Here is a 21,190-nt window from a genome sequence, read left to right as displayed (position 1 = left end):
AGGTGCTGTCAGGGACTGCGGAGTCCCCAGATCTTGTCTCCCAGAATTCTGACATAATAAACTGCTTTTTTTACTGATACTCAGGCCTTAGTGTGAATATTTTCACCCCTAACAGTTGGTGTAGTCTGGCAGGATGTTGCTGAGCCGGACGCCGCTCGAGCTGGTGGACAAGGTGAGTAGTCAAACCTTTGACCGCCAAAAATTAGTCACTCGGCAAGGCGGACAGACGGTGAGGTAACATCCAACGAATCTGGTATCAAGGCCAAATGAGTAAAAGAGTCAGTTTAAAAAATTTTTTTGCTTTTGAAGAGCAAAATACTCTTGTTTAAAAAAAAAAACAATGGTCAAAGATGGGTGTGGTCTCTGTGGAGCTGAGAGGACTGGTGGGATGCACGGAGGTGAGATGAGACAGGTGGGCCAGGAATCGTCTTAGTTCACCAGTTAAAGAACAAATGACTGAAATTAAGCCTTCAAACCATTTGGAAGACAGGCTAGTTTGGAGGAATGGAGCTCTGACTCCTTTAAGCATCGCAGTAAAGATAGCGGCAGTACAGATTGTGCAAACTGGAAAAAGACATCACAAAACTGCCAACAATTACGGCTAAGGTCTGTCCTGGAATGTCTCAAGGAGAAAAATAAATAAATCAAATAAAGTCCAACGGATCTGAAACACTCAAATTAGTTTTTGTTCAGGAATATCTGAGGATGACAAAGCCCCCTCCCAAAACGAAAAATGGGGAGTAAAGTCAATACAAGATTAAGGTTAGGAACTTAACAATGGATTCTTGTCTAGAATAACTTCAGATCGTTTCAGGCCGTCCAGATAGACTCGGCGGTGATTCAATTCATTTGAAATAAAAGAAAAATAAACATCCAGTAATGTCTCTTTCCAAAAACCGGTTAAATAACGAACATTGAAAATTGAATTCAGTTTAAAGAACAAGAAATAAATTTGAGTAACATTGAAGGAAAGAATAAGTAAAGTTTGATGTCATATAACAGATAAAAATGGCATCATGCCAAGTTCTCCACCACTTTCGATTCTGTACAAAAATTTAACCATTTCAGCAAGCAGGTCATCTGCACAAAGAAATATAGTCTCTAAGAATAGCTAATGCCTCTAAAATTAATCAGTGGAAATTGACTTAAATGGAATAACACAGATAAAGTTTTCGAAGAAGAATGAAAGATTTTGTTCAGTATTTTAATTGAGCTATTGTGAAATTTCTGTCTCTTTACTCTGATATTTGCGACCTGTGAGAATGTGTCTGCTTGGTCTGTGAGTGTTGATATCTCTCTCTGCTATGATTTATCTTCTGAGAAAGTAACCTTAGGTTTATAATCTGGAATTTTAGAATAGGCTCCAGAAGGATTTTTACTTAACTGTAGAAGCCAGGTATTTCTAAGACACCTAACATAGGAAAAAAATAGCTGTTTAAGCGTATATATTAATTCCCAGTTATAAAATTAAAGAAAACACATATTTTGCAGACTTATTGTCATAATTTTAAAGTAACACAAAAGTCTGATAACGAAAGAGAGCGAGTCGGGGAGAGGCAGAGACGGAGAGGTAGTTAGATAAAGAGAAAGAGCGACAAGAGTTCCAAAGATAGAGAGAGAGGGAGTTTTAGGCATCTATATTTTGTTTTGAACTATTCACTCTCTCTCTCTATTCATATTTCATTTTCAGACTTTAACTTCAGACTTTGACTTGACTTTCAAGTTGTAATCAATAGAAGACAAATAAAACAATTCTTATTTGCACCTGACAAGTTTTAACTTGAATTTCTACTGAGTTCCAGTAATCGCAAGTGCAGCTGGTAACCTTGAATTGATGGTTTCAAAATCCCTCAACTGACAGTCTAAAATCCTTCACTAACTTATTGTGGTGTGTGGTGTGTTGTCTGACATTGTGATTTAAAGATTATAGTTTGAGCACAGTTAACAATTTTTTTCTTTTCAAAGGCTATCATTGACATTTCCAGGGTAATTTTGATACACAAGGAATTTTAATCAGGGTGCAAAATCACTTGTGAAAGAATAAGAAAATATTAGTTTTATGGTGTTCAGTAGAAGTTAGGATAGTTGAAATACATATGACAAGTTGCAATGCATATGACATATGATCAAGCCGATGTTTCATTAGTTCAGGGTTAAAACTTTCCTGACACAAATACTTTGCAGTCATCAGTGGGGTATAACTAACCTGCCTCACAACGCAGATGTTTTAATTTTGAGATTGCAGAATTAAGTATAAAGAACAGGTGGGTAAATTAAATATGCCCATAATCATATTTCTAATTTAAACAAAAGTAGGGTGATGACAACATGACGTCTGGGAAAGAACCACGATACAACGCAAAATTGGTTCAGTCAGAGATTTAATAACATATTGTGTTTGATATTTTAAAATAAATGTTCAAAATTAGATTGGAAATTAAAACTTCAGACAATGTGTGAAGCTGTTTTTTTAAAAAATCACGACTCTGACTGAAGCAAATCTATATTCCACGAGACACCTGATAACAGGAACTTGGCAGTATATATATAATATATATATATATATATAGACAGACAGACAGACAGACACACTTTTCCTTTAAATGTTTAGGTTAAACATTCAGGAAAGGCTGGCATGACAGCAGCACCTTTGGAGACTTGTGATGACTCTTGAGATCTCAGAACCACTACAAGTACTTCAAGGCGCTTGAACATCATTGACTTCACAACGTACACAGGATACATGTAGCTATATGAACTATGGGGATTTATATAATTTATTGATGGGATATGCATCCCAGCAGTCCAAAGATGTGCGGGTTAGGTGGATTGGCCATGATAAATTGCCCGTAGTGTAAGGTTAATGGGGGGGATTGTTGGGTTACGGGTATACGGGTTACGTGGGTTTAAGTAGGGTGATCATTGCTCGGCACAACATCGAGGGCCGAAGGGCCTGTTCTGTGCTGTACTGTTCTAAAAAAGCAGTCAGAGACTGGACCAAGGATATAGCTTATTTTAATGCTTGACTACAGCTACATTCAGGGAAAGACATCGAATGCGTATACAACTTATGTCTGCTTCTCGCGCGTTCTGGTATTGTTCATAATATGAATTAAATATGTACAGTGTTTTAAGTAAGGTTGTTATGAAGCAGGCTGCCAATGACACGGGTGCCACTAGATTTTGAGGGCATGACGACCTACACAGGGTTAGAAGAGGTATAATCAATAATGTAGTGACTTGATTTAAGACAGAAACTTCTATGGTAAATTCATTAGACATGCAAAGGTTGAATACGAAGGTAGAACAGCTTGGATATTAATGACACAAAATGGCTGAACAAGCCACATTCCCTGTAAACTGTCTTATGAGACCCAAGCGTGGGTATGTACAGGCAGTATCCGCTAAAACAACAAGCTATTCCCAGCCTGGGCTCTCATTCAGTCAAGGCCTTACTAGGCCAGTTCCAAACTCAGCATCTCACCATGGCTCGACAGAACAAGTATGAGATTTATCACTTGAACAATCCAAAGCTCCAATTCCACCATTGCACCACTATTAATCCTTCACATTTTCTCGCCAATCCACCCCTTGAGCAAGAACACCCTGGACACGATTGCATGTCACTTATAAAGGAAGATTCATCTGTCAGGGAGGACCTGCCCCTCTTAACGATCCAGACCTGACCATGTTCACAGATGGAAGTGCTTCTATCGGTGAAAGGGGGGAGTGGTTATCAGGATGTGCGATAGTAAATCAGGAGTTATTTGCCCTAATTCGCGCCTGTGTCCTCGGAAGGGATTTAAGGGTGACTATTTATACAGACTCTAGATATGCCTTTGGAGTCACGCATGACTTTGGCCAAGTATAAGGGGAAAAAAATAGAGAATTTTTGACATCCGCCGGCACACAAATTTCACACGAGGCATTAGTTTCTCACTTGCTACAGGCCTTGATGCTGCCCAAACAAATGGCGGTTATAAAATGCACTGCCCATACATCGGGTAAAACCCCCCAACAGATATAGGAAATAGACAGGCAGACCACCAAGCCAAAGAAGCCTCCCAATGGAAGGAGATGGTGGTGCCAAGAATTATGAGTCAGACTAAAAGCTCACCAAGCCAGTCTCCCTCGGAGAAGCCAATGCCAACTATTACCGACGTCGTTAAGTTGCAGGACACTCCTCAAAGTATGAAAGAGTTGTGGGAAGAAGTGGGATGTCATTATGATCACGTAACTAAGTTGTGGGTCACACCGGCAGGACAAACTTGTATGACCGACGCCTTGGCAGCCTGGGTCACTGAATGTGTTCACTTTGCAACTCATTGTGGTGCATGAGCTACGGGTGATATATATTGCTGAAGACTTGGAAATAGCACAAAACATTAGCAGTCGTTGCCTGGTATGTCAGCGATATAACCCTGGAAAGGCAATACCCTCTGGTCCACATTATCCACAAGGATCTGAACGACATGACGCCGGCTGCAGCTTATCCTCCTCAGGCTCAGACGGTATGACTTTGAGCTTGTGTACACGCCTGGCAAGAGCCCATTGTTGCGCATGCCTTGTCCCGCTCCATAACCCCTGCCAACCCGCCAGCATTCATCCAACAGATCGAATCACAGGTGCAGCTGTGGGCCAGAAACCTCCCGGCATCGGATGAAAAGGTGATCCGCATTCGCGATGAGACGGCCAAAGACCCTCTTCTGCAGCGTGTCATGCCCACCTCGCCAATGGCTGGCAAAAAGGGCCGTGCCCTCAATTCTTCAATGTGAAGGACAACCTGATGGTTGATGGTATCTTCCTCAAGCTGGACCGCATTGTCATTCCACGCAGTCTCCAGAGCTTGGTGCTCCGGCAAATCCACGAGGGACATCTAGGTGTCGAAGTGCAGGCGCAGGGCCAGGCAGGCTGTCTACTGGCCTGATATTAGCCAGGACATCTCAAACATGGTCCTCAACTGTCTGACCTGTTGACGCTTCCAGCCAGCACAGAGCAAGGAGACGCTTCAGCAGCACAAAATCATGACTTCCCCGTGGTCCAAGGTGGGCATCGACCTTTTTCATGCCAATAGTCGTGATTATGTGCTCATCATCGATTATTTTTCCAACTATCGAGAAGTTGTGAAGCTCTTGGACGTCACATCCAAGACCGTCATCAAGGCCTGTAAGGAAACGTTCTCCAGGCATGGTATTCCACTCACTGTCATGAGTGACAACGGTCCTTGCTTCAGCAGCCAAGAGTGGTCAAGATTTTCCCAGCTATATCAGTTTCATTACATCACTTCCAGCCCACATTACTGCAGTCCAACGGGAAGGTTGAGAAAGGGGTGTACAAGCAGCTCATCTGCAAGGCTGTGGATTCTGCTTCTGACAACCTTGCGCTGCTTGCGTACAGGGCAACCCCTCTGTCTACCGGCATGTCACCGGCTCAACTCCTGATGAACACGGACCTGCGGACAACTCTTCCAGCCATACACTTGCCTGATCTGGATCACCTTCCGGTGCTGCAGAATGTGCAGAAACTCGGGGACCGGCAAAAGCAGGGCTATGATGCTCATGCCACCGATTTGCCTGTGCTATCCCCGGCGGGTGCTGTTCGGATCAAGCTACCTGATGTAGGCTGGTCAGCTCCATTAGTTGTTGTCGGCCAGGCTGCTCCTCGATCGTACGTTGTGCGTATGGCTCTGTTGTGCTGCGAAGCAGACGGGCACTGCGCACAGTTGCCGCCCGCAACCTCATTCTTCGTTGTTTCCATCTGTTATTGTGCCATCTCCTGACACCTTGAACCACGAGGTCACCAGTCTGGCTGCAATCCCGCCCAACAAGGCGCCGTCATCCCCACCGCCACCTCTCCGGCGGTCGACTAGGATCAGACGCAAGCCCCAGAAACTGGACTTATAAACATTTGTTTTGTTTGCTATGTTCTGTTTTCACACATTTGACACCTGTTTTCATATGTACATATGTTCCCATCTGCCATCTCATGTAAATACATTAGTTTTTCGGCCTACACATGTAAATACTTTCACATAGGCTGCAGAAAAACATTTCAAAAGGACAGACATGCACATAATGAGATACAGACAGGCAGCTAATGGGATACAGGCAGCTAATGAACATGAGAACAGGCAATCAGCAGGCAGAACATTTGGGGGGTAGGTTCCCACTGTAAAAGGCACAAGGCACTCTCACCACCTCTTTCCACTCGGGACATCGACAGTGCGAGTCCGGTGTATGTATCACATAACGCATACAGCACGTGGCTAAGAGCTAGTCTGGTTCAGTCAGACAGAGTGATCACACTTAGGTTAGCAGAGTTGAACTCGGAGAACTGTGCTAACTCTGACAGGTTCAATAAATCAAATTGAACTAATGTCAAGGTCTGGAGTCTATGCCAGTCATAGCTGCATCCAGTTGCAGCCCGTGTTATCTCAATGTGCTTAACACGTCACAACTGTGATCACCTCCGTGGTTGGATGGTTTTCTGATAGTTATGTTCTAGTTGTCGCAGGTCCTGTTTTGTGAATGGTCACTTGAGTGAGGTATAAGAGGGTTGTTGGTAGTTGTGAATCCTTCCCGGTCAGGAGTCAGTTAATGTCGTTATGAGAGAGGGAGCTTTTTTAACATTACATTTTACTAATTTTAACCATCATGCTTTCCTTTTTGGTCCCAATTAATCTTTGTGTTTAATTCATTCACATCATGTCTGCTGAAGAAAGAAGCAAACTTTGAGTTCACAAAACGCCTCACCATTGTTTTGAGGTAGATGGCCTTGCCCTGATTATTCCATAGATAAATATGGCATGCAACAAGAATCTATAAGAAACATTCAGACAACATACCAGTTCATGTTTTGTTGGTGTTGCCATGGTCATAGTTTTAACATTTTATCCAGGATATGACATTTTGGCAATGCAGCAGTCCTATAATGCACCATCAGCCTATGAAATGTGGTGATGTCAAGGAGTGGGTTTTGAACCCACACCCTTTAACTTGGAAACAAGGCTAACATCAGTTAACCCAAGCTGGAGTCTTTTACATATGATTGCATAAGATATACGGCACAGAAACAGGCCATTCGGCCCAGTTAGTCCATGCCTGTGTCTGTTCCACTCGAGCCTCTTCCCAACTTTTCACATCTACATCAGTCATTGTAATCCTCTAGTCCCTTCTCCCTTATCTCTTTGCTGCTCCATGCATGTAAGCTATTTACTTCACTTTTTTACCTTCCCCTGTCGCAATGAATTCCACATTCTCACTCCATTGGGTAAAGATGTTTCTTGTGAATTTCCTATTGGATTTCTTGGTGATTATCTTCTATTGATGTCCCTAAGTTATCCTTTTCCCCTCGAGAGGAAACCTCTGTGTCCATTTTGTGAAACTTTTTATAATTTTAAAGACCTCTATTAGGTCACCCTCGGCTGCCTTTCTGCGAGATGAGACTGGCAGAGTCTGTCAATCCTTTCCTGACACATGTACCTATGCTTTACTGATATCCTTGTAAATCTTCTCCACACGCCCTCCTGTGCCTCTTTATAATATGCTTGTCTTGATATCCTGTGCTGCAATTTTAGTGATCGGTGTAGTTGTACTCCCAGGTCCCATCTACTCCAATGAGATTTGCACCTTCTAAGTAAACCCCCTATACTTGTCAAAATCTACTACCTCACGTTTATCTGTATTGAACCTTATTTGCCAATCACCTGCCCATTCTGCACGTTTATTAATGTCTTCCTGTAATTTTTTACAGCTATCCTCGTTATTGACTATACCTCCCCCCAATTTTCTGTCACTCGCAAATTTAGAAATTGTATTTTTGATTCCAAGGTCTGGACTCCCCCACCATCGGGAACATTTTTTCTGAATCTGCCCTGCCTAAACCTGTTAGAATTTAGTACGTTTCTTGTAATGAATATAATCCTAACCAGTTTAGTCTCTCCTCATATGACAGTCCTGCATCCCAGGAATCAGCCTGGTAACCTTCACTGCACTCACTCCATAGCTAGAACATCCTTCCTCAGATAAGGACACCAAAACTGCACACAATACTCCAGATGTGGCTTCACCATTGTAGTAAAACATCCCTATTCCTGTACTCAAATTCTCTCGCTATTAAGGTCAACGCACCATTTGCCTGCTGTACCTGTGCACTTACTTTCAACAGCTGATGCACAAGGACACCAAGGTCTCGCTGATTATCCACCTTTCTCAATTTACACCCATTCAAATAATAATCTGCCTTTCTAGTTTTGCTACTGAAGTGGATAACCTCACATTTATCCACGTTGTACTGCATCTACCATCCATATGCCCACTCCCTCAGCCTGTCCAAATCCCGCTGAAGCGTAGAATCATAGAATTTACAGTGCAGAAGGAGGCCATTTGGTCCATCGAGTCTGCACCGGCCCTTACACAGAGCACTCTACTGAGGCCCACATATCTACCCTATCCCCGTAACCCAGTTACCCCCACTTACCCCACACGAAGGGCAATTTAGCATAGCCAATCCACCTAACCCGCACATCTTTGGACTGTGGGAGGAAACCGGAGCACCCGGAGGGAACCCACGCACACACGGGGAGAATGTGCAGGCTCCTCCGCACAGTGACCCAGCCTGGAATTGAACTTGGGACCCTGGAGCTGTGAAGCAACTATGCTAAACACTATGCTACCGTGCATCTCTACATCTCCCAGCACAGATCCCTACGGGACACCATTTCCCAATTTCTGCCACACTGCCATCCTTAATCCCACTCTGTGCTTTCTGTTCTGATGCCAACTGGGATTCCATTCTGCCATTTTCCCCCGACTCCACATTCTCTGACGTAGAGTCAGTATGGCACAGAAGGAGACCATTTGGTCCATCATGTTCATACCACCTCTCTGAAGAGCAATCCAGTTGGTTTCACTCTTTCTAACTACTCCTTTAGTTCCTAAGTTTATTTCCTTTGAGTGCTATTTCAATTTCTTTTTGAAACCATTCATTGTCTCCAATGGTTCACTAATGTTCCTTAGAGAAGGAAATCTGCCATCTTTATCTGGTCTGGCCTACATGTGAATCCAGATCCACAAAAATGTGGTTGACAACTAAATTCCCTCTGAAATGGCTAGTAAGCCACTCGGTTCAAGGGAAATTAGGGATGGGCTATAAATGCTGCTCCAGCCAGCAACACTCCACACCCTATGGAAGAATAGAAAAGAAAATCCACCACTCCCATAGGCAGTGAATTTGAGGTCTTTACCAATTGCTGTGTGAAAAAAGTTCTTTCTCACTTCCCCTTTGTACCTCCAACCAAGAGTCTTAAATCTTTGTCCTTGTACGATCAGCTAATGGGAACAGCTTTTCTTTGCCTACCTTATCTAATCCTTTCATAACCTTGTAAAACTCCTATCAAATCTCCACTCAGACCCCTCCACTCTGAGGAAAACAACTCCAGCCTCTCCACCCTAACTCTACAACAAACCCCCCCCCCCCCAACCTTTCTGGCAAATGTAATCTGCAAGTGATTAAAGAAAGGTTGTAGAAAGGTGACGTTATTCATTAGTCTATTCTGGGGAAACTTGTCGAAGAGCTTTTGAAAATACAGATCATTTACAAAATACTGATCAGTCCAAAGGTGTGCAGGTTGGGTGGATTGTCCATGCTAAATTGTCCTGAGTGTCCAAAAAGGTTAGGTGGTGTTACTGGGTTACGGGGATAGGTTGGAGGTGTGGGCTTAAGTAGGATGCTCTTTCCAAGGACCAGTGCAGGCTCAATGGGCTGAGTGGCCTCCTTCTGCACTGTACATTATATGATTACACCCCCTGTATTATCTATGCATTGTTTAATCAACCTTTTACTTTTTCTTTAATTCAGTGCCATCAAACATTCAACGATTCCAGGAAAAGTACTTCATCTTTGCATTGACTCCTCAACAAGTAAAAGAAATATGCATTTCTAGGTAAGAATGACAAATGGCTTTCTGTTAATAGTGCCAGGCTTCAGTCAAAAAAAAGGGCTTAAAAATGCTTTGTCCTACTGTCTACTCAAACCAGTTTTCTTAAATTTGTTAGATTGTTAAAATATGTAAGTTCAACATTATTAACTCAATAGTATTCGGAGATCTTTTGTGCAGTATTAATGTAAAGATTGAAGGTATACTGGAGGCTTCCTGAATTGATAAGACATTGCAATGGAATTCTGGTAGATCTGTCATAAAAGATCTTTGCTGGATTTCTCTCAAAGGAAATGTCAAACAGTACCAAGGAGTAGGTCTAAATAAGGAATCTGGATTAGCGCAGGCTTGGTGGGCCGAAGGGCCTGTTCCTGTGCTGTAATGTTCTTTGTTCTTAGTTATAGGCTAGTTAGCCTTATGTTGGTGATGGGAAAATTAGCAGAATCTATTTTTTTAAATATTTTTATTCTCCTTTTTCACGTTTTCATCCAAATTTACACCCACCAACAAGCAATCAATGGTAATAAATAGAATGCCAACCCCCTGGCCAAGAATTCCTTCCTCCCACTAACCCCCAAACAACCCTCAACATTTTAAATACAAACATCAAAGAAAAGGATTCGGGAATCCACGATCCACTCATACATAGTCACTCATACATATACACAGTCGAACCCCCCCCCAACTAATGTTCGATGACATCCAATTCTTGAAAGTGCATAATAAACAAAACCCATGAATTGTAAAACCCTTCCATCCTTCCCCTCAACTCAAACTTCACCTTCTCGCGTGTTTTAAAAACTCCAATGGATCCCTCTGCCACACCAGGGCACAGAAATTAGCAGAATCTTGAGAGATAGGATTAATTTTCACTTAGAAAGGGATGGACTAGTCAGGGCTGGTCAGCATCGATTTGTTAAAGGAAGGTCTCTCAAATTTGATTGAATTCTTTGAGGAAGTGACAGGTAGTGCAAGTCGTTTGACAAAGTACCACATGGTGGGTTAGTCACATAGGTAAAAGCCCATTTGGTAATGTGGCAAACTGGATAAAATATTGGCTTAGTAACAGAAAACAAAGGGTAATGGTTGATGGATACCCTTGTGAATGAAAAGTTGTTTCAAGTGGTGTTCCACAGGGCTCAGTGTTTGAACCCTTACTGTTTGTGTTATATATTAACGATTTGGACATGAACGTGGGTGCCGTGATTGGGAAATTTGCAGACAACACAAAGATTGGCTGAGTAATGGATAATATAAAGGATAGCTATAATTTCCAAAACTATATAGATGATTTGGTGGAGTGGGTGGTAAAGTGGAAGATGGGTTTTAGAACAGAGAAGTGCAAGGTCATGTACTGGGGGAGGTCAAACAGTTCTAGGGAGTATGCAATAAATGGGAATATACTAAGGGGATAGATGAAGTGAGAGATATTGGTGAACAAGTACACGGGTCCCTAAAGGCAGCAGTTCAAGTAGACAAGGTTGTAAAGAAAGCTTTTAGAATGCTGTCCTTCACTGACAAAGGTATAGAATATAAAAGTTAAGATATAATGTTGCAATTGTATAAAACACTGGCGAGGCCACAACTGGAGTAATGTGTACAATTCCAGTCACCATATTACAGGAAGGATGTAATTGATCTGGAGAGAGTGAAGAAGAATGTTGCCAGGGCTAGAAAAGTGTAGCTACAAGGAGAGATTGGATAGGTTGGGGTTATTTTCCTTGGAAGAAAGAAGGCTGAGGGGTGCCTTGATTGTGGTGTACAAAATTTTGAGGGGAAGAGATAGAGTGGACAAGATAAAATTGTTTATTTTGGCAGAGAATTCTAGAATCGGGGTATTCAAGATAAGTGGCAGAAGGTGTAGCGGGGTCACAAGGAAGAACGTTTTTACACAGGGGGTAGTGGGTGTCTGGAATTCGCGACAAGATCCGGGTGGAGTTTGCACATTCTTCCCGTGTTTGCGTGGGTACATCCCAACAACCCAAAGATGTGCAGGCTAGGTGGATTGGCCACGGTAAATTGCCCCATAATTGGAAAAAGAAAGAATTGGGTATTCTAAATTTATTTTTAAAAAGGGAATTCTCCGCCCGAGTAGGTGGTGGAGGCAGAGATCCTTAACTCTTTTTAAAAAGTACCTGGATCTTTACCTTAAGTGCTGTAAGCTTTTTTTAAAAAAATGTATTTTATTACAAACATGTATCAAAACAGGTTACAGCAAATAAACACTGCTGCGGGAAGCATACTTCCCAGCAAAAAACGATACATTCTGTACAGAATTTTTCCCTTTCTAAGTGCTGTGAGCTACAGGGCTATGTGATGGCTACAGGAAGGTGGGATTAGAAAGGGAACCTGGGTGTCCTTGGGCTGGCATAGACTAGATGGGCCAAATGGCCCACTTCTGTGCTGTAAGGTTCTATGGATGCTCGCTGTCCAATCTGAGGCATGGCAACAGCCATATCTCTCAGTGCAGACCACCGCTACACACAAGTCTCAGACTTATACAGTTAGTCTTTTTGATCATCAGGCTTTGCTGGTATCTCATGGATACCCATCAGGCTACAAGGGCAACCAACAGAATGGATTTTTAAGAAGATCTCTGCCCTCAAAGGCGAGGGGGAAGCAGCAGAAGCCTTCCTGATATCCTTTGATGGAGTACTCCGATGACTCAATTCTGTTACTTTTAAGAAATTCTAATATTTTATAAATTGCCTCGAAGTAGTTCACCAAAAGCTTAGCTGAAAAACGTACTTCCAGTTGCGGAACAACTGCAGAGATCAGAGTGTCTCCAGATTTGCTTCCTAATCTTGTTCCGTTATAATTCCTGCTGGGGCTTTACTTTGGGCAATGCATCCCTAGACTAGGAAAAAGAAAAATCAGCCAGGCTACCTGCTTCTGACTTTTGACACCTGCGGGAAACTACATATTTTGGACACCCATTAAGGACTCAGTGGTGATACCCCTAAGATTGAAAATTCTTCCGACATTCACTGGCTAGGCACTTCATATGGAATGGCCAATTGGAAACAAAGTGCAGCCAGCATTTGTGAAATGCTATTTTGGGATGAGTTGGTACCTTCAGGTGTGGCTTAGAACAGAAAACCAAATTACCAGGAGTATTGTGTGATCTGTATTCATTTGGGATTAATGGGTATAGCTTTTACTGTTTCTGTACTTTATATTTGGTTGTTATCAATTGATTTTTCTTATCGTGTCTTAAAAATAAGTGTGGGATTGTTCATAATTTGAGAGAAATTGGAGCAACACTATTATTCAAATTACTTGATCCATCTATGACATTCCTTTTAGGGACTTTTTGCCAGGTGGAAGAAGAGACTACATTGTGCAGGTGCAGTTGAGGTGAGTTATTTCATTTTAGTACATTGTTCAGATGAAATGAGTTAATATCTTTGAAGAATTATTTGTTGTGGGCTTAGAATAATATTTTGCTGTGTTTTAGTTCTCCCTTGGAATGTAATTTCTTGTTGAAACTTGCTTGAGGAGTTACACAGTATTTTGAACACGCAAGCTCAGAGTCACAGCACATAGGCATTTAAACCTGTTCTTTGCACCACCTTACTTGCACTTGGTAAAATTCCAGCTCTTACTTTTGGTGTTGAGGAGAACAGATGCTTCTTAGCCCAACACCTGGGAGGAGGAATCATGCATCAGAACAGGTCCAGAAGCAAGGTTCACCCACTTGGTTTAGATGTTTCCTGAACTTAGTATGCAAAACCTATAATATTATATTTGCCAAAAACGACTTATTGAATCATGAAGATTTTTTGCGTTAACAGTATGAAGTTAACGATCTGACAACTCAATAAAAAATATGGACAATGTTTCTGTAGGTATAGTGTAAAGGAACAAACAATGTAATAGTATTCTGTGGAGAGAGCTGCAGTGGTAAACGGCTCTTTACAAACTTTCAGTAAAACTACGTATTGATGGAAATGATTAAACTTGTCTTTATGTTTTATCTTTAATGATGTTGTAAAACTGATTGTGGGGCTTAATTGGGTAGTGCATGGAAATTGGTGCAAGGATCACAATGCATGATTAACAGTCAAATCCAATCCAGACAGCAGGCCAACTTCATGCTTGTTCATTTGAATAAATCTCTCTAACCAGTCAGTGCTAACTGCACTGTTCATTGGCGAACACCATTTAAAGTGAGCATGCACTTCTTAAAGGGGAGGTCCATTGTGGCTGGAACAGGTGCTTGGAGTCATGTTTGAAGAGAATCTGGTCTGGGAATGAGTGAAGAATGGCACAAGAGGGGAGACAGCAGGCCTCAAAGATTTTGGACTCCAGCGGTTCAAGAAGGCAACTCACCACCACCTTCTGAAGGGCAACTGGGGGTGGGCAGTAAACGCTGTGCCAGCCAGTGAAGCCCACATCCTGTGAATGAATTTTTAAAAAACGCTGTGCTGGAGCTTTTGGTTCAGCAGGTGGAAAGACCGAGAGGAATCCTGTATTTGCAGGGGAGGAAGGAGACCCTCCAGACACATATGGTAGTTGGAGCAGATAACCATGGAGGTCAATGCCAGGAATCAAGCCCTGAGGATCTGGTCATGATGCAATTAAGTTCAATGACTTCACATGAATGGTCAGTGAAAGCATCATTGTATTCTACTCACTGCATCACAGCCTCAGACCTGTTCAAATCACCACGCCCTATCATTCATCAATTTTGAATCAGGCCTCCTAAGTAACATTTCATCCTCACAAATTTAGCAGCTGCAAACGTCACACCACTATCCTATGGGTTGCACATACCACCAGCTATTCAGCAGTCATGTCAGACAAACCTTCTCCTGCCTGACGCACAAGGTGATGAAAGTCCAAAACTGCTGGAGCTAACCCAAGGGCACCAAATGCATCTGCAATCCCTAACCCCACAGAGGAGATGATGCTGGCTATTTGGGGGCACATTCCTGAGGCCGTGGCCAGTAGCATGGCTGAAACCATAGAGGATGATAGTATTTTTTATTTTTATTTATAGTTATGCTGGTCCATCCATATCGGGAGCAATTTGTTTGTTTCAAAGTCTTAAAGCCAACAAAGCTCCATCAACCGTTGACACAATATTTTCACCATAGTTTTGCAGCTTACAGAAATTATAGAAAGCACCAAATGCTTGTAGAATGGTAACAACAGCTGGAATAAATCAGCAGCAGCTAACCTTTTTTTAAAATTTAGAGTATGCAATTATTTTTCCAATTAGCGTGACCAATCCACCTAACCTGCACATCTTTGGGTTGTGGGGGTGAAACCCACCCAGGCACGGGGAGAATGTGCAAACTCCACACGGACAGTGACTCAGAGCTGGGATTCAAACCCGGGCCCTCAGCGCTGTAGTCCCAGTGCTAACCACTGCGCCACATGCCGTCCCAACAGCAGTAACCTCCATGTAGTTGATGAGCTTGAGTGAAGACATTGGTTGGAGTCTTGAGCCCCAAAGTGACAGCTAACATCAACCTGTTCTGCACACTGACTGATGGCATGACCTGCCTGCTCATACAGACAGCTGCAGCAAAATGGTGGCCAGTATGAATCACTCCACAGGTTGGAGCTCTTAAAGGCAGGTCGAGCAACCAAAAAATGTGCACTAACATGCCCAATTTCTCACCCTGTAATAGGTTGTGAGTGTTTGGAACTTTTGAATTAATTGTTTAATGGCAAGGATATTTATGTAATTTGTGTATTTGTAGTAACCCTGTTTAATGCCAATATTCCTGCATTTTTAACAGCCTGTTAAGTCAGTCAATATGTATAGTAGCTCTATCTCTGCTATCAATAAGCTGTGTTGAATTTATTTTAATACTAGATTTTGATTTTCTAAATAAATGTTGATATACCTGCAGACAGGCCATTTGGTACTGAGATGAGGAGGAATTTCTTCACTCGGTGTGGTGCATCTTTGGAATTCTCTGTCTCCGAGTGCTGTGGAGGTTCAGTCACGGAGTATGTTCAAGACTAAGATCAATAGATTTCTACATCTTAAAAACATCAAGGGATATGGGGGAAACAGTTCAGGAAAATAGTGTTGAAGTAGAAGACTAGCCTTGATTCCGTTGAAAAGTGGAGTGGGCTCAAAGGGCTGAATACCCTATTCCATCTGGTTCTTACAGTCTGAGGTTGCAGTGGTATTTTTGGGGCAGTTTTCTATGTTGACGACACAATATAAATGTAAGTTATTAATATTTCTGATGCATGGGTTGTGGATGTAACCTTCAGTCCGATGAGTGGATTAGTCTGAATTAGCATTTACTCTTTTTTTTCTCAAATAAGAGGAATGTTTCTTCATCAGAATTAGCAGAATGTTGCTGATTCGATTCCACTGTTTATTTGATTTCAGGTTTTGTCTCGCCGAGACTAGCTGTCCACAAGAAGACAATTATCCTAATAATTTGTGTATAAAAGTAAATGGAAAACTTTATCCATTACCGGTAAGTCTATATTTTTATTAAAAAGTTAAAAATGTGCAGAATTTATTTTTGAGAGTTTGAGGTAAATCAAGTGCTGAGACCTGTTGATTCTGGAAGAAAGAGATGTTTACTACAGGGATTTTGAAGTTAAATAAGAGGGAAAGCCATTTGTTGAGCATGACTAAAATTGGAGACCATCAATCTAGGCTACTTTCAAACCTACAGCAGCATTTTTAAATTGATGTGATGGTGATTTAATTTTATAAACCTGATTTTGTAGGGACGTTGGATACAGAATTTATATTAGAAGGGAAATGGATAAATATTTAAAAGAGAATAATTTTAAAGGCTATAAGGTAAAAGGAGAGGGGAATGTGCTTTGCAATAAACCAAATGGTTTTCTCCAGTGGTGTCAAATTCTCTAATTCTGTGCAAAGAAATAAAAGATGGGGCTAGCTTGCATTGCAAGCTGGCAACATGTTGAATATCATCACACATCACTGCCCAACAACTTTAATCGGGTACATTGGTTGAGTATTGGAAAGTCTGTCCGGGGCCCTGCATGCCTCAGCAGAGTACAGCTATCCCAGCACTCTCTGAAGATTGAACCGAGGGAGTTAAGAAGTGAATCATGCACTGCAGCGTACATAGCCTGTGACCTGCTCTTGTCCGCTTAGTATTAATGTGGGTTGTTCAATTAAGTTTCTGGTCAATGTTGACTCGGGCTGTTGATAGTGAGGGATTTGGCAATAGGAATTATGTTAAATGTCAAGGAGAGGTGAATAGACTCTCTTGTTGGAGAGGTGATCATTGCCCGCCACTTATGTGGTCTGAATATTACTTGTCACTTTTCTGCCCAGGCCTTAATATTGTCCAGGTCTTGCTGCGTACAAGTACGGACTGCTTTGTTACCTGAGGAGCTGTAGGAATAATGGGAAGTTTTACTTGCCCATATCTCACTTGATCCAGTGAGATTTCATGTGGTCTAGAGGCAATATTGAGGACTCGCAGAACCATCTCCATCCCACTTGTATACCACTGTGCCACCACCTGTGGTGGATCTATCATGCAGATAAATAGGGCATACTTAAGAATGGTGATGGAGGAGTCTGAGACATTGGCTGAAAGGTAAGCCAGGATTTTCCCAGATGCCAAGACCTGTTGGTAGGACTATAAACACATCCTGAGCCCGCACAGTTGGGTAAGGGAATCACATTGGCACCCTTCCTGGAGGTGGCCATTTATTTGATTGTAGTTGATTAGTTCCAAATAAGGACAGGAGGCGGGCTGCTGATGCTGTAGACCTGATCATAGGACTGGCTGCAGTCTCAGCATTTAACCCAGAGGGTGGGTGCTGCTTTGACCGGCCAGAGAACATGAACATATCTCAATATGGATACTCTTAACAAGTTGAATTTTAAAACTTTGGTTTTGGCAAGCAGACCCCTCCAAACCAAAGGGAGACCCCCCTCTGAGGTAATTTTGGAACTATGGAGGTGACCGTTCCTGGTCAAAGCCTCCGCCTGCTTTATGGCATAGAGCCTCTGGTTCTATGTACCCCCAGAAGAGGTGGAATGGCTGCCTCCAGCTGTTGGCCTCCCTATGTGGCATAGGGTTGCTCCACTTCTGGTAAATTTGCTCTTTATTGGGTTCTTTAATTATTCAAAGTGGCTACACACCTCTGGTGGGCAACCTTTCTTGCGCTCAGCTCCACAGCATTTTACCAGCCTACTTGCTTCCCAGTGCGTCATCCTTGAACCGGTAAAATCACAGCGATATAATTCTAAGAGTATGAATACATCAGATTGTTGCTTGATTAGTCTATGGGACAGTGTCTATTTTGACCAGTCCCTAGCTGTTACTGAGGAGAATTTGGCGTGGTTTATTGGACTGGGTGTGCCTTTGTCCTTTTTGTTCATTTTTTTTTAACTTGTTCATGGGATGTATGTGTCGCAGGATGTGGAGCATTTATTGCCCTTCCCTAAATGCCTTTGAGTGCGCAGTTAAGAGTCAATCCCATTGCTGTGGGTCTGGAGGCACACGTGGGCCAGACCAGGTAAGGATGGCAGATTTCCTTCCCTAATGGACATTAGTGAACCAGATAGGTTTTTTTTAACGACAGTCGACAATGGCTTTATGGTCAACATTAGATTTTTAATTCCAGAGTTTTTTATTGAATTCAAATTTCACCATCTGCAGTGGCAGGATTTGAACCTGGGTCCCCAGAGGATTACTTTGGATCTCTGGTTTATTAGTTCAGTGACAATACCACTATGCCACTGCTTCCCATTATAGAACATAGAACAAACATACAGTGCAGAAGGAGGCCATTTGGCCCATCGAGTCTGCACCGACCCACCCAAGCCCTCACTTCCACCCTATCCCTGTAACCCAGTAACCCCTCCTAACCTTTTTGGTCACTGAGGGCAATTTATCATGGCCAATCCACCTAACCTGCACGTCTTTGGACTGTGGGAGGAAACCAGAGCACCCGGAGGAAACCCACACACACAAGGGGAGAACGTGCAGACTCCACATGGACAGTGACCCAGCGGGGAATCTAACCTGGGACCCTGGCGCTGTGAAGCCACAATGCTAACCACTATACTACTGTGCTGCACTTGCGTCAGTGTCAGCTGGTCCATCTTGATTTTGTTTTTTTTATAGCTGATTGATACAGCTAAGTGGCTTGCTACGTCCATGTTGGAGGGTGTCAACCCCACTGTTGTGGGTCTGGATATAGGTCCAACCAGATAAGGGCAGCAGATTTCTTTCCCCTCATCCATTATTGGTACTAACTTTATTCCAGATTGATTAATTAATTGAATTTAAATTTCCCATTTACCTTGGGTCTCCAGATCTCCAGTAGTGGCGGCTCACCACCACTGCTCAAGGGTGTTTAGGGATGGGGAACAAATGTTGACTACCAACAACACCCACGTGCTGTGAAAAAAATTGAAAAATCATGCATCCGGACCTTTGGACACTGTCTGCATTGGTATTCTGTGGATTTGCTATGGGAAGCTTGATAAGTACAGAATTTTTATTTGTGTTCTTTTTCGTTATTTTCAGTCCACTAATAATTCTTGATATTAGTTTTTCAGACTATCACATTCTTCCTTGCTGACCATTATTCTATATTTTCAGGGGTTTACGCCGCCGCTTAAAAATGGAGTTGAGCAAAAACGGCCTGGTCGACCTTTAAACATCACGTCACAAGTTAGGCTCTCGTCCGCTGTACCCAATCAAATTTCTGTTTCTTGGGCGCCAGAAATGGGAAGAGTAAGTGCCTTATCTGCTGTCTAATGTTAAATCTAGGCCTCATTTAGGAGTACATGTGGCTGTTTAATTCTTCGTTGCTCTGTTTTTCAGAGCTGCTTGCAATTAACTTTTCAAAATATTAATAATAATCGCTTATTGTCACAAGTAGGCTTCGATGAAGTTACTTTAAAAGCCCCTAGTTGCCACATTCCGGCGCCTGTTCGGGGAGGCCGGCACGGGAATTGAACCCGGGCTGCTGGCCTTGTTCTGCATTACAAGTCAGCTGTTTAGCCCACTGCTAAACCAGCCCCTGTGGCAATGTGGCATAAAGTGCAAAGATTATTGGATATAAATTAATAGTGATAAATTTGCCTGATTCAGTGGTAATACCTTTCCTTCGGAGTCCAGAAGGCCAACAGTTCAAGTCTACTCCAGGATGTAAGTATTTCATATAGGATGACACCTGCGTTGTTGTAGTGCCCTCTCATTACAGTTTGAATGAATGACCTTGTTGTGGGATAAAATTGGCCGCTTTATTTGCCTACATTTCAGAGGTACTTGGACCAACAGTTTTGGACCTCCTGAGAATGTGAAGGGTGCCAAGAAATACAAAGCTTTTTATTTACTTTTTTATTTTCTTGTAAAAGGCTTACCAGCAGTTGGAAATGTAATCAGTAACTCTTAAATAAGATGTTTCTTCAAGTGAGGGTATTGAGGTTAACTTTCATTCCACCACTAGTGCAAGTTGTTGATCCAAGACATGGTTGGATAAAATTCAGGTCTGCTTTGCAAATGTGATGCCTGAGCCATTAGTGAGTTTTTAAAAATTCATTTATGGGGATGTGGGCATCACTGGCTGGGCCAGCATTTATTGCCCACCCCTAATTGCTTAAGAGAAGGTGATGGTGACTGCCTTCTTGAATGACTGCGGTCCATGTTGTGGAACTAGAACTCACTGTAGTTGAAGAAAACATGCATTTCAAATCTACTAGTTGTACATAACTATGTAGATACGGATGTGAAAGAAAATTGAGCTAATCTTGTGATGAATGCAAGAGATCGGTATGTATCGTGATTCTATGATTCTACATATTGTATTTTATATCTGTTGCAGTAAGGGGTTTGAAAGCCTTGGTTAAGGTGCATATTAGTTGCAGTAATAGTATTAAGGAACCTAGGTTAAGGTATCCAGATTGTGTGTCTGCTAAAGCTGTAATTAAGAAGTCGTAAAAGGAGTAGCCATGATTAATTCTAATCCATTACTTGCTTACATATAGAGGGCTAATGGAACATTGTGATTGCTGTAGATTCCCTGGAGAGTAGATTATTTATGATAGGTTGTACTTAATCCTAGCTAAGCAGGTTATGTAACATCTTAGTGGTATGCAGGTGATATCATTAATGGGAGGAGCCAGGTTTGTTTGTAGTTTGCCATAGGAGTTGTCTGACAAGACCAAAGGATTTTAAGTTAAACAACAGTTTTGTCAAATTCTGCTAGGTTGAGCAGAAGTGTTCTGAATCTGCCCTTGAAAGGAACTCTCTCCAAAAGTATCTGCACAAATAA

General features: G+C 42.2%; 1 protein-coding gene across 8 annotated transcripts in view; it reads left to right on the top strand.

Annotated features, from left to right (window-relative positions):
- Positions 1-21,190, top strand: part of pias2 (protein inhibitor of activated STAT, 2) — an 84,032-nt gene that overhangs the window by 16,662 nt on the left and 46,180 nt on the right. For 6 of the 8 annotated variants that reach the window (XM_038790470.1, XM_038790462.1, XM_038790463.1 and 3 more), the window contains exons 3-7: positions 116-172; positions 9,859-9,943; positions 13,244-13,294; positions 16,296-16,386; positions 19,513-19,647. In XM_038790470.1, the coding sequence (XP_038646398.1) occupies positions 116-172; positions 9,859-9,943; positions 13,244-13,294; positions 16,296-16,386; positions 19,513-19,647 (419 nt within the window). The remainder of the gene's footprint in view (positions 1-115; positions 173-9,858; positions 9,944-13,243; positions 13,295-16,295; positions 16,387-19,512; positions 19,648-21,190) is intronic. The other 2 variants (XM_038790469.1, XM_038790467.1) reach the window with 1 other exon arrangement.

The sequence above is a fragment of the Scyliorhinus canicula genome, chromosome 3, assembly GCF_902713615.1.
Source record: "Scyliorhinus canicula chromosome 3, sScyCan1.1, whole genome shotgun sequence".
NCBI classification, from domain to species: domain Eukaryota; kingdom Metazoa; phylum Chordata; class Chondrichthyes; order Carcharhiniformes; family Scyliorhinidae; genus Scyliorhinus; species Scyliorhinus canicula.
This window is presented reverse-complemented; position numbering and strand designations above follow the sequence as displayed.